Below are 13,479 nucleotides of genomic sequence, written 5' to 3' on the forward strand. Positions count from 1 at the left end.
CGCCCCCGGCATAATGTTCACATATTCCTTTAAGGGGACAAAAAAAATAACCCATACAGAAAATAGCCTAGACATTATACTTAATTTTTAAGTTTTTGACTAAACTTCTAGAAAAGGTGAAAGGGTTGAGCTGGTTTAGGGGTTATTCCGTTGAGCCTCGGGTGCCAATAAAGCAGGTGATATCTTGGCCTCTTTTCGAGATACATTTTGGCCCAATCCCACTGAAACCCATGTAGAGACCAATCTCTGGCAATATGAAAGGGCAAAGACTCTGCCCGCCCGCCCGAGTAACATTCCCTGGATCAACAGAGAAAATTACCTGAAATATAAGTCTCATATTAAGCCGACTTTGGTATTGTACAACTTTTACATAATCAACTCTGGATCAGGCCCTGGATCAGCTTCTATTTCTGTCCCAACAAAACACCAAGATAACAGGGCCTTTTTCCCCCTCCATGACTGTTGCTATGTGAAATACACAGCATGTAATAATGAGCAGAGGAATGCTGGCAGCCTTCCGCGTGGAAAAGGACAAAGTGTTTGGATGGTGCATGTGGGGAGGCAGGAGGGCTTGGCAGGGCAGGGGGAGGCAGGAGGGCTTGGCCGGGCAGGGGGAGGCAGGAGGGCTTGGCCGGGCAGGGGGAGGCAGGAGGGCTTGGCCGGGCAGGGGGAGGCAGGGCAGGGGGGCTTGGCCGGGCAGGGGGAGGCAGGAGGGCTTGGCCGGGCAGGGGGAGGCAGGAGGGCTTGGCCGGGCAGGGGGAGGCAGGAGGGCTTGGCCGGGCAGGGGGAGGCAGGGCAGGGGGGCTTGGCCGGGCAGGGGGAGGCAGGAGGGCTTGGCCGGGCAGAGGGAGGCAGGGCAGGGGGGCTTGGCGGGGCAGGGGGAGGCAGGAGGGCTTGGCGGGGCAGGGGGAGGCAGGAGGGCTTGGCCGGGCAGGGGGAGGCTCAGCAGCAGTTTGCCCTTGTTTCTCCACAGCAAACAGTGGTGGATGATGGTAGCTCTCACTGAGAACGCACAACACAAAGGGCCATTGTGTACAAGTGGAGTAAATCTGTTGCCCGCTGTGTATCAGGTGAGGCTCCTATTTGAGCAGCTATAGCGTGCGTGTGCATGTGTGCATGTGTGTGCGTGTGCATGTGTGAGCAAAACACCCATCATAACATCGATATCAGTGCACTTGAATACAAAGCAGCCAAACCCCATCTCCAGTGTGATTACCCACATGATGCGCAGCGCCAACAGCACAATGGAAAAAGTACAACGTCCTAGATTTACTAGAGTAAAGCCTATTCTCATATCTTCACAGCCACTTTCTACCAATATAATAGTCCATTGCCGTAACACCGACTGTTGGCTGTGGCTTTCATTTGATAACGTGATTTGTTAATTGACCAACACAACACCTGTTGATTGATTAGGGGCCTAATGTTTGTACTACTGTAGGTGTAGGTCTAATGGAATCTGAACTCACAATGCTTGCAATAGGCCATAATTAGGTTGGTCTATAAACTATAACCAATAACAGCCTATAAATTATTACCAAGAAAATAAAAGAGGTTGTGGCCCTCTTGGATACTAATCTGGATAGGGATCAATTCTGATTAAAATGCCAATTTAACCCCATCAGGTAGGGATGCATAGCTAATATACAGGCAAACAATCTCTACCAGACAATATGGGCTTTAAAAATCTCAATCTGTATTTGTCTGATTTTAGTTTTACAGCCGAAATCGTTGTAGAATGTACATGTTTTGTTACCTATAGCCAATACAAGTAGTTTTGGTTAAACACCAACTTAACCAATAACACTGATAAAGACCTTTTAAACTAACACATAGATTTATGTTAATTACTCCTTTAATTAAGTTGGTGGTGCCCTTTATTTGTTACAAGGAGTCGGACATGTTTAGAATAACCTGTACCTGCTGATGTGTTTATAAATAATGTATGTGTATATAAATATCGATATGGGCCTCAGAAAAATCACATCCATACTTTCAGGTGTAGCTAAGATCTAGAATGTTGACAACTGAACATTCTAAATGATGTCAAATAATTTACTCCCAGAACCATTCATGTATTTAATAAATGGCACTGTTTACACTTTAAAGACTTACATCATCTAATTATTTGCTGACATGGTTAGGTCATGCTGTGCAAACTCTTCGCCCTAAAAACATATTCTGTCAAGCATCAAACAAGCCAGGTCAGGCATGGTTCAACTAGTTCTAAAACATAGGCTATTGTTCAGGAGGAAGTAATCTCAGACATGATTCATTCAACTAGTTATTGACGTGGTGCCAACTGCCAACAAACTAGACAGCCGTCTGTCCTGTACATTTGGACATAGCTGGTTTAAAATAATGAAAAGAACAGTTCAACTTTAACATAGGATTTGGTAATGTCGTACTTTTTGCAGACATTTTAAATATGTAATGGAATATTTTAGTTAATTGTATAGTTGTGTATGGGCAAGCCAACACATGACTGCTGAAGATATGTGACAATAGCCATACGTGACTGGGTCAACATGGCCTATATAAAATGTTAAATTGTGCATCGGGAATAAAAAAAAAAAAGTTGTGCAATTCCCAAACTTTTTAAGACCTGGGAATCGTCAAGATTATCCAAACCTATCCATCTATATAGTTTACACTATTCACCTGATATTAGCAGTGTATGAACGCACTACGCACGCGCGCAAAACCAACTTGCACCTGTTTGCGTTTACGAGCTTGTTTGAATCTGTAGCTATAGTGGAGCCAAAAGTAGAGAAACCTACCTGTCAATGTGGCTGTCGCACGGCGGATATCAGCCGGCAGTCATCGTAGGAATCCCTGAAAGATGGCTACTTGTCGTAATATGCCGTATCTTTATACTTTCCTATGTCTAGCTGATGAAATAGGACGTGCTACTGCAGTCTTGTTGAGAACAAGGACTCTCAAGATTCGACTCTGCTCGCCCAGCGGGGAGGAGCATGTCAGGTGTGCAGGAAAAGGTGTTCCGACCACAGGATAGCCCATCTCATACGTTACGTGTGTGTATATGTATAATATATAAATTATCATATATATATATATATAAATTATTGTCATTATGATAGTGGGTAGGCCCAAACACAGAATTGTCTGTACTCCTGAAAATGTCCAGTGAATGGGGCCGCCCCAAACCTCCCACATACTATATTAAACGTGTTTATTGCTGGGACCCCTAGCAGCTGGGCCCTAAAATGCCTGCTAGCAGGAATGGAGCCCCTAACCCTGGCAATGTTGGTGCAATGCTCTACCTACTACCTACACAGGGAATGGGATCCCTAACCTGTTGGCAGTGGTGATTGCATTGCACTGCCCACTACCAACACAGGGCTACTATTATGCTTATAGTTTTTTTTATCCACTTTTTCTCCCATTTTCTATATTTTCTCCCATCCCAATTTCGTATCATCCAATTCAACCCTCCCCTGTCACGAACGCTGTTTCTTGCCTCCCACAAGCCGGCTGCAATGTGGACTAAGTCATACATAGCACAAGTCCCCTCCGGTACTTGAGGTAACAGCAGTCGCATCTTTTCACCTGCGCAGCTCGATCTCTCAGTGGCGAGGAGTAACGCGTGGGAGGCTCACGCTGCCCCCGACACTTCCTGATTCTACTGCGCAGGTGCTCCAACTGACCTGTAGGAGTCGCTGTCCACAACGCCCGATCCCCACCCATCAGTTTCCCACCCCCTAATACGGCCAATGTGTATTAGTATGATTATGAACGACCAGCTAAACTGAAAGCAATGTGGAGCGCTGGGCTCGAACAGTATTATGCTTATAGTTATGATGTAAGAGAGAGTAGCTGCCTGGGGCCTATGTGAGCCTAATGTCCCCCTTGTCCAAGGAGGACTCCAGTTCGCCTCACTGTATGGTACATGTATGGTTTTCTGTGCAGGGGACCCAGGTTAAAATCCAGGTGGGTCAGAATCAGGATAGTTGAGAGCTTTTGTGCATCATGAACTCAAAGAGCTTTTTTCAGTCTGTCCAAAAAACACACTCACACTTTGGTTGAGATGGCCTATTTGGACATAGCCGTTAACAGCGTCCCAGCTTCATTTGGACACAGAATCTCTGTCACTGGTAATTGCCATTTAAATTAAAACGTCAGCCCTTCCATAGAGGAAATATACATTTTAGATGAGTAATGTGGAAATAGAACAATTTATGATTTTCAGCTTTGTTGAGCTTTGTGCATCAGAAAATTAACAGCGAGTTATCAACCGTTGCTTCCAATACCTCAAAACAGGCATTTCATATGGACTGAAGCTGCCTAGTTTTGGAACCCAACGCATTATCCACAATATAGCCAAAAAACATTCACGTGGCACAATTCAAAGTACCTTATCTATTGCAAATCATAGTATAAAGGCAACTGCACTCCAAATGTACCCATTAAAGGAGACATATTATGTATTTTCAACAATTGCATACTTTCCTTGAATCTGTGGAATATGGTACATTTATTTAGCAAAGAAACTAGTCTACATCTAATTTGAATTATATTACTGGTGTTTATTTTCCAGCACATCTTTCTTCCCATGTATTGAACTGTGTTTGTGCGAGTGTAGCATACACCAATTTGTTTTTATTAATTAACTTCCCTTACCTAGCTACCCCACAACAGAGTAAAATACTTTGACTGAACAGAGCATTAGGTAAGCAGTGTTCATGGCTCCAAAAAGCACAGCTAATTGAGGCCTTGCACGGAATGTTTGTGTAGTTATCTTTCTTTTCAGTATGGCAGCCTTTAACAATTTGGAAACACTTCCAAAAGAAAATGGCTAATTGTGTGCAGTGGTAGAATAGGTAAAACACTGGAAAAGCATGATACTGTTCCACTGTGACTTGTTCACAAGATCTGAGTAATAAGGTATCAAATTATTATGTTTTTGTTTATATATTTCTCGTACATCGTCCATTGCCATGTACAAAACAATGGTTGCTGTTACAGGCAGCCGTGTTGGAAGACAGAACTACACAAACATTCTGTGCAAGGCCTGGCTCCATTGATTAAAAGTCAATTCATTGTTGTGACATCACAGCAGGCAATACTTCTTAAAAGCATGTTTAGACAAGGTGTAATTTCCCCCTGGCAGCTAAATAACATTTCAAGACTGCCAAATCAATTCAAGACTAGGCTAAACAACTTCCCATGTTCCCTTTCAAATCTATGAAATAATTCTGTTACCCGTGAAGTTTTACATACATTTTAATAAGGCCTAATCAAAACTGAACACAACAAATAGTAGGATCGAATCATAATGTTTATTCATGTGTTCAGGAAACCCCCACAGGAAACAGTTTGCAGGGGGAACTCACAGATTTACAATCATTCTTGACAGAAGTGCCAGTGTAACCTCCAACAGTTCTATACTCTGAAGAGGTTAGCCACCCACCTGTTCCCCCAAATCAAGTCTCCCGCCAGTCCATCTTTCTGAGAGGACATGGTACTGCTGCCAGTGCAGGTTTTATTGGACTTTTTTTTAGTAACTCAAGTATGAAGCATACGGTGCTAAAATGTACGCTAGCCTGTTGGCGTTCAGTCATGAGAACTAGGTTTCCTTCCTTCATGTGCCTGGAACATTTACAGTTATCTATCCTTCATCCCAACCAGGAAGTTAGCAAGCAGGATGCTTATAGCTTCTCTTTTTAAGCCAATGTACTACTGCCCACTTTTTGTGATGAGAGCAAACTCTTGAAACATCTGCAGCTCCGGGTCTATATTCACAAAAGGTTGCCAGAGCACGAGTGCCGATCTGGGGTCAGTGACCAGGACTACTCTTCAGACCTCATTTAAACTGACGGACCAAAGCGGACGCTAGACCAGTGTGTGTCTCCCCCCCCCCCCCCCCTTTGAGAGCAGTTGTGAATATAGACCACGGGTACATATACTACTTTCATATACAAGATTTGTCACACGGCTCAATTGCATTTGGTTCAGCAGTCATGGTACAAATAGAAATGCTAAAACTAGATAAAACAACACCAGTAACATTTCTTTGAGGAATAAAGTTAGAAGCGGTTGAATGTAATAATGTGGTCATATTACTCAAGTCACCAGTTGAAAACCACTTTTAAATGCCCAGCACTCTGCACTGGTGACCTAATTTCAAAGTACTGGAGCGGCCTGTTGCCATTAGCAGAACGGTTGGATTCTGTTAAAGACAATCGCACTAAATCCAGTCAGTTAAATGGGTCAGATATTAAAAATTGGGAGATGGCGGAAAAATTGCATATATTTAAAGACTTTTAATTTCAAAACACATTTAGCATTTGAAGGAGAATTCTACTCAAGGATTGTTGGCTTGCCTTGTGCTTCATGGTCTCTCTTACTGGGGGGGAGGGGGGGGAAAGGTAGTGTTCGTTGGAAAACCATTGCTAAGCATAATCCGTTATATCCTATAATAATAATAACAATAAAAGAAACAGCATGATTTTCAAATGACAGCAGAATGATCGAGGATGGCGGAGGAGGGGATCATTTTTGTTGATTTGCTTCAACCTGATACAGGTTATGATGCAATCTTATCCAATTTAATTTTGATGGGTGGGTCTAGGTTAAAAATGAACATCCTTGCATTCAGTCTCTACGTGGGTTGAACAAATCTTGTTTAACACATATATATACTGAAGCAGAGGGGGGATGGGGGGGCTCGCACCCTTGCTCTTTCTTTGCCTTGTGAAAACCATGCTTGCTGTGGAGAGTAGGGGGTGGGGGGGTTTGAGGGGGTGGGGGGTTTGAGGGTGGGGCTGAGTGAGGTGGGAGCTGAGTTTGGTGGATGGAGGGGGGGACAGAGGGTGTGTAAAAGGCACGCCAGGGTTACTCCCAATCCCAGCTAACGGACACAGAGACGCCTTCACACCCACACACTCTCACTGAACACACACACACACACGCACACACAACCGACTGCAAACACACGCTACACCCACACACACACAAGCAGCACAGACTAGAGCCCCATAAGCACTAAGGAGAGAAAAGAAGAAGTGAGAAGGAACACGGGAGGGAATGGTGGATCTCGTTGGAAGATAAAAGAGTATGGGGTTGGAGATGAGGTCAGATGGGGGCGAGGGGGGCCTGGAGTCTGGACCCGGTGCTGCCACTGTGTTGAAACAGAGAAAAAAATAATAAACGACAAAACAAAAGTCAAAAAAAAAACTGGTGGAATGGATCATTTCTGGTTCTTTAGCTGGTTGGAGAGCCAGTCCAGGCCCTCGTACAGGCCGTCCCCGCTGGTGGCGCAGGTGGCCTGGATGTACCAGTTGCGCTGGCGGAGGGCATGCAGGCCGAGCTTGTCTGTGATCTCTGCAGCGTTCATAGCGTTGGGAAGGTCCTGTGGAGAAAACACAGGGACATAGTCAATCACGGTGGCGGCTCTGCCACGGTGCCTGAAATCTGAAGACCGGGCCTAGTCTGTGAACACCAGGTCTGAAGACTGGGTCTGTTTCAAGACAGTTTAAAAACTCCACATGACTTTCAAGGATGTAGGCTAGCAGACTTTTAAACAGCCACCCATTGACATCAAACTCTAAAGTAAAGTGTAGGTACCGATTTAAATAAATTTAAAATCACAGATTACAATAATGTCCTAACAAGAATCTGCACCAACCAACTGATGCAAAACAGGGTAAAACACAGCACTGGACAAAATGTAACCAGGGGTGGGTTCTCTCAAGAATTCTCTTTTAAGCATATCTTCTTACTTTTCATGGCTTCCAGGTCAACATTACCCCCCCCGACTTTCCAGGTAGAGCCCTGAGGTACAGCCGTGGATCCAATTTGCTTTGTGTCTCGAATTTCTCATGACCCCTTTCCTTTGTTTACACATTTAAATAAATGATGATCATTGAGCCAAACATAATTAGGCTTCCGATTTCGTTTTGCTTTCTGACACTTTCAGAACGTGGGCAGAATTTGAAAGAGAAAAGTAATTTTTCTATTCTTTAAGTCTCTGAAAATACGCTTGGCTTTAGCGTGTCTCGGTCTTGAGCTCAACAGCTTTGGGTCTTCAACCTTCAACCTAGTCAACTACAACATGAATCTGCAAAGTCTTGACATGAAGGGGAAAAGGCTGTACGTACACTCCTCTCCAATTGCTGTGACATTTATTAACGCTCAAACGTTTCATCTACCCTGCTTTCATCTGGGTGTCAAGTGTACCGTCTGGTGAAATGCACACCCCACGGACACACCGACAACAGCACCTGAAGCTGCAACGCTGGTGCATTCATGTCACAGCAAGTGGATAGGAATAAATGAACGAGCGAGCGAGTGTTTTATTTACGCGTCGTGCCACACGAGTGACCGATCCTACACAGGATTACAAGACACTGATACAATAGACATTTCAACTTCAGGTAACTTTTTTTTATTTTGATCAGGTTCATTCCCAGTAATTGTTGATTTAGCAATAGGACAGTTCCATAGCACACAGAAGTGGCAATACAAACTGGAATTGAAGTGAAATAAACTAATACATTTTTTTGCAACCAAAATAATAATCAAGGTTGGCTACACTTCAACTTCCAGTATCTTTAAAACTTTTTAACTTTGGTTCATTCCGAGTAGTCACTCGTTGAGGGTGAACGGTCTACATGAAACCGGTTCCGACTGGCAACAACCTCCTCCGTTACAACCTAAACGAGTCCCATTTGTCATGTACAATAACAACCACACATCAGCGTGACATCAAGACTCTCATCCCCAAGGTAATCATTTACATTGAACAAATGCATATTTTGTAGGAAAAAGGCAAACTCACCTGTTTGTTTGCGAAAACGAGCAGCACGGCGTCTCTAAGCTCGTCCTCAGCGAGCATTCTCGACAGCTCCTCCCTCGCCTCGTTTACTCTCTCTCTGTCATTGCTGTCCACCACAAAGATGAGCCCTGCGTACAGAAATGCATGGTTATACATGAAGAAAACCATTCATGAGTTTAACAATGGTGAATGAGTCACTAGTTTACAACAGAACCCTTGCACTGAAAAACCATACAACTCCATTTAGAAATTTTGTGGACAACCCATGTACTTTGGGAACACATGCATGGTCATTTGTGATATTATTTTGTCTTGATATTCATGATATTTATTTTGTAAACATTACTATAGTCCACAGGCTCCATTTTCTTTTTGTGTACATATGAAACTGCACCAATTAATTAATAATTGAGTAATTGAACCCTTCAGATTAAGAACCATATAACTCATTATACATTTTTATTTATTATACATTTTTGGACAGCTCATGTATTTGTTGTTGTTAATTCAAGTGTGAATGTAATAGATCACCAGAAAGTACTGAACCTCTACCGTCTTTAACCAGAAGGTACTCAACCTCCACCGTCTTTAACTATGAATGAACACAATACTCTTAAACTTCTTTAGATAAGTCTGAAACCATTGTTCCTCTGAAAACTTAAAAACTGAATTATATGGTTCACTTCTTTGTCTGATATATTCAATAAAAGGGGGTGTTTGGTGTCAAAATGAGGCCACCTATGGGAGATAAGGCTAGCTGACGCCATCCTCAGCTGAGAAAACAAGTACCCCTTACCTTGAGTGTTCTGGAAGTAGTGGCGCCACAGCGGTCTGATTTTGTCCTGACCGCCAACATCCCACACAGTAAAGCTGATGTTCTTGTATTCTACCGTCTCAACGTTAAAGCCTGGAGAGGGACACAGGTCATTCACGTTTTAGAGGCTTATATATTCCATTTGGACTACATATGACAAATCCCTGCATCAACACTCTATGTACTTTGGGTTTCTAGGGACCCAAGGGACAAACCACGCCAAGTCCAACTTGGCAGGAACTAGCCGAGCTAGATGAGGGAGACTGCATTATCAAAAATTGCACACAAAAAAGGACAAGGTATGCCGATGCCTAGCACCTATTCAATGTATATGTAAAGCGCCATATCATTGTTGAGGTCTCAATGTATTTTCTATAGGTGTGCTAGCAATAAGACAAGTGTCTTAGCTGAGTTGTACTACAGAAGTAGCAATACAATCTAGAATCTCTTGGTAACAAGTGAAATAAACAATTTTAGAAACCAAAACTATTCAAATGTTTAATGATCAAGGTTGGCTACATTAAAAACACATAGAATATAAAGCTACAGATGAATAAAAAATGTCTTACCAATGGTGGGAATGGTGGTGACTATCTCTCCTAATTTAAGTTTGTATAGGATGGTTGTTTTGCCAGCCGCATCAAGTCCTACCATGAGAATCCTCATCTCTTTCTTGCCAAAAAGGCCCTTGAATAGGTTTGTAAACATATTCCCCATGGTGACGAATCTGTCAGAAGAGATGGAAGGAGACAGATGAGGAGAAGTATATCAGTATATGGATGGCAAAGATGGAGCTTACCTATGTTTATGACATATTCATAGATCAAATGTATGGTACCACTGTGCTAAAAGTGGTAATCTGCTAGATTCAGATTTTTATTTGTTTTGGTGACATCCGTTGGTCATAACAAGTGATCAATGCTGTTGTTTTTTGCACTGTACTGGCTTGTTTTCTATCTTGATGAATATGCATGCTAAACTACAGAGTTAGACTTCTATTAATTCCAAACAAACTGCTAATGACGTAAAAACACAGCACTTCCACTTCCATTATCTGGTGATTACAGTTTTTAAACCAGGAAAATCTGTTAAAGTCCGACATATTTAAATATCTCTGGTTATAATGTCTGGTGAAAATAATTCTCTTATTTTTATTTAGTTACAAAGTAACATACATTACATAGTGTAAGTGTACATTCACTAAAAGTGCTTGTTTTTGCCACTAGACACATCTTTCTCTGAAATCCTGTGAGGCGTGTGTCTGAGCAGGAAAACAAACAAGAGGAAGGTGGAGCATGAGTTAGGTTTGTTTGGAATAACGTAACCACAAAAGGTTTGTTGCGTTGGACTACAGCTACCATAGCGTTATCTAAAAGATAAAAACAAGGGGTTGTGTTTTTCACAATTTCCAAATTGTGCCACTGCCAACAATATGTTGCCTACTTCGCATAGCGGCCATAGAGTATTGATACGGACGAACGTGCTGCTGTTATAGCTAGCTAACAGAGTCACACTCCTGGCTGTACCAAAACACCATTTTCTCAAGAAATATGTTGTTCCATGAGTGGACAGTTGGCGCAGTGCAGACAGAGTGGAAGTAATAACGTTAATTTATTACAAATGGTAACTGGCTGTTTTGATGCAAATAAGCATTGGGTATAATGTTATTGCAATAAGCTCAATAAACACGTACAATGTTTCTCCAGCCGGGAATATCCTACCAGACACCAGTGTTTAGAACAGCAAATGTAATGACATTTATGAACTGGTATATAGGTAGAATCACTATTGTATTACATAAATTGACGGTAAGTGTCTGTGGCAAAACAGACATTTAATTATATGAAAATGTCCGTGATTATTACTTTAACGATATAACTAGTTGTATTTATGAGGGCAATACATGTAGTACTGTCAACTCACTATCAGTGAGCGAAGAATCGAGACGTGTTCTGGTCGAGGTTTGTCCAAAGCAAATTATCACGCAGGCGATGGAACTGCATCGAGCAGCGTCAGGTCAGAGGGGTTCCATTTCAGAGCCTTTACACAGGCTATCCGATATAAAGAATGCTTCTAATGCATAATAGCCAATTGACTATATGACTAGTAGCTAATACTCACCGACGGCAGGCCCGTTCTTCCTGGTGGTTAGCACTACCCCGATAGCTCTTCTTGAATGGGACCCAGTGTGTGTGTGTGAGAGGGGAGGGAGACTGTCACACGACGACAGCTAGCCGACACCAACTCGACCTTAGCAAACGGCTGCTTGACTTGGCGTTGAATCTTTACGTTAAGGCTACAGTTGGACTAGTGTTACGCTAATGTAATGGTGAATGTATACGGACAACGGAGTGTTTTCCTTGAGGAAACGAAACGTTACCCGACGTTCAGTCGCATAGGCGGCTACTCAAGGAGCTTAGCTAGTTAGGGCGGATGCTTGTTCAGCCAGCCACCACCTCATCACTTTAGCTCAACGCGCTAACGCTCCAGACCAAAGATAAAAAATAAAAAAAAAAACAGCCGACGACGAACACCAACGTCGACTGGCCAACATAGAAGCTTCAGTTTTTAAGTGAAATGTGACATTTACAGCAGGTTGTAACAAAGCGAGCACTCGGCCTCGTCAACGAAGCAAACGTTCAATTATTTCTAATTCATTTGCATCCGGCTTTTAGCCGTGTGAGCTAACGTTAGCTTGCTAGCTTAATAATGGGTCGACCGTAACGTTAAATGCCGCGTCAGTGTAAAGAGGAAATGGTGACGTCATTTGCAACAACGTACACATAATAAACTGGACGTTTGTTCGATGTATTCGCGAAATTCAATCATACATGCTCCCCGGTTAACCACATATTACATTTATAGGGTTTAATTACCTTAGAAAGACAGCTTCTCGATCTTTCTGTTCTCTTCCACCGTCACTCCAAAATGGCGTTTTGCGCAACCAGGGAGACACCGGCGTACAGGCACTTCCCACTATCAAATGTTATCCAATCATTATTCTCCGTAGTCTGTAAAGATCCCTCCTCTTTTAGCTCATTGTCCTATCACATGATCGACAGATTTTGTGGACATTGTCGAGGAAGTGAACAAGACGGTTTATTCAAGTTCATTTTGGAATGGCTACTAGCTAATGGAAAACAATATAATATAGCAAGACCAGTACCAGCTATGCTCATTCGAACTACCTTGTACATATTCTGTCCTACCAATTTTGGTGTATTGTCACAAACGTTCGACAGGCAGTAGCCATAAAGTTGTTGGTCATTTGAAGCACCTGACCTGTTCATTGTGACGATGATGTTTGATTTTGTATACCAAGATGGCAAAAAAGTATTGCATTCCAAAACGTCACTACTGCTCTTTCCCCCCTTCCCCAAAAGGGAAACACTTAATGATGCCATGCCAACTGCCAACTGACTTGTTACATACAGTTAACAACTTTAATTAAGTAATTTAATTCTGAAGCTTTCGATTTCCCCAATATATATGATTATGAACGTGTTGTTTTCTTCCTAGTTGATTAATTATTTGACTGGGGTACCTGTTGGGGTTTTAAACAGTGTTGAGGAAGCTACTTTGAGAACAGTTTCGCAAGCTACCAATTACTTCACATTGGAAGAAGTCGAACTACAGAAAAGCTACCAATTAGGATAAATTACAGTTCTATTAACTAATGTTGTTAAGAAAAACAATTATCATATCCATACACAGCAATACACAATTATTATAAAATATAATAAAAAAGCAAGTCACATGACTGCATAATATATGACTCAATTGAATTTATTGCAAAAGCTAGTACACACTTTAATAAACTTTTAATAGCTGCCTGCAAGTCGGACATGAACTAACACTAAATAACACT

At 42.3% G+C, this 13,479-nt stretch overlaps 2 protein-coding genes across 2 annotated transcripts in view; both read right to left on the reverse strand.

Annotated features, from left to right (window-relative positions):
- The window catches only part of grb7 (growth factor receptor bound protein 7), a 108,070-nt gene extending 105,153 nt beyond the window's left edge, over positions 1-2,917 (reverse strand). The window contains exon 1 of the mRNA XM_084323328.1: positions 2,781-2,917. The gene's annotated coding sequence lies outside the window, so the exon portion shown is untranslated. The remainder of the gene's footprint in view (positions 1-2,780) is intronic.
- A 2,309-nt stretch (positions 2,918-5,226) lies between these two features.
- On the reverse strand, positions 5,227-12,597 carry arf2b (ARF GTPase 2b). The gene is made up of 5 exons (XM_084323491.1): positions 12,488-12,597; positions 10,181-10,338; positions 9,594-9,704; positions 8,801-8,925; positions 5,227-7,372 (listed from the first exon to the last, which is right to left on the reverse strand). The coding sequence occupies exons 2-5, from the start codon at positions 10,326-10,328 to the stop codon at positions 7,211-7,213; spliced, it is 546 nt and encodes a 181-aa protein (XP_084179617.1). The 5' UTR covers positions 10,329-10,338; positions 12,488-12,597; the 3' UTR covers positions 5,227-7,210.
- Positions 12,598-13,479: the final 882 nt, after the last annotated feature.

Source organism: Notolepis coatsorum, assembly GCF_963971535.1.
Source record: "Notolepis coatsorum genome assembly, chromosome: 10".
NCBI lineage: Eukaryota > Metazoa > Chordata > Actinopteri > Aulopiformes > Paralepididae > Notolepis > Notolepis coatsorum.

Excerpts from the sequence above, each read along its gene's own strand:
- arf2b (XM_084323491.1), bottom strand. The coding sequence starts at position 10,328 with ATGGGGAATATGTTTACAAACCTATTCAAGGGCCTTTTTGGCAAGAAA. Across the intron at positions 8,926-9,593 it reads CTACTTCCAGAACACTCAAG|GGCTCATCTTTGTGGTGGAC; the intron begins GTAAGGGGTACT and ends TTCTGTACGCAG. Across the intron at positions 7,373-8,800 it reads TCGTTTTCGCAAACAAACAG|GACCTTCCCAACGCTATGAA; the intron begins GTGAGTTTGCCT and ends TTTTCTCCACAG.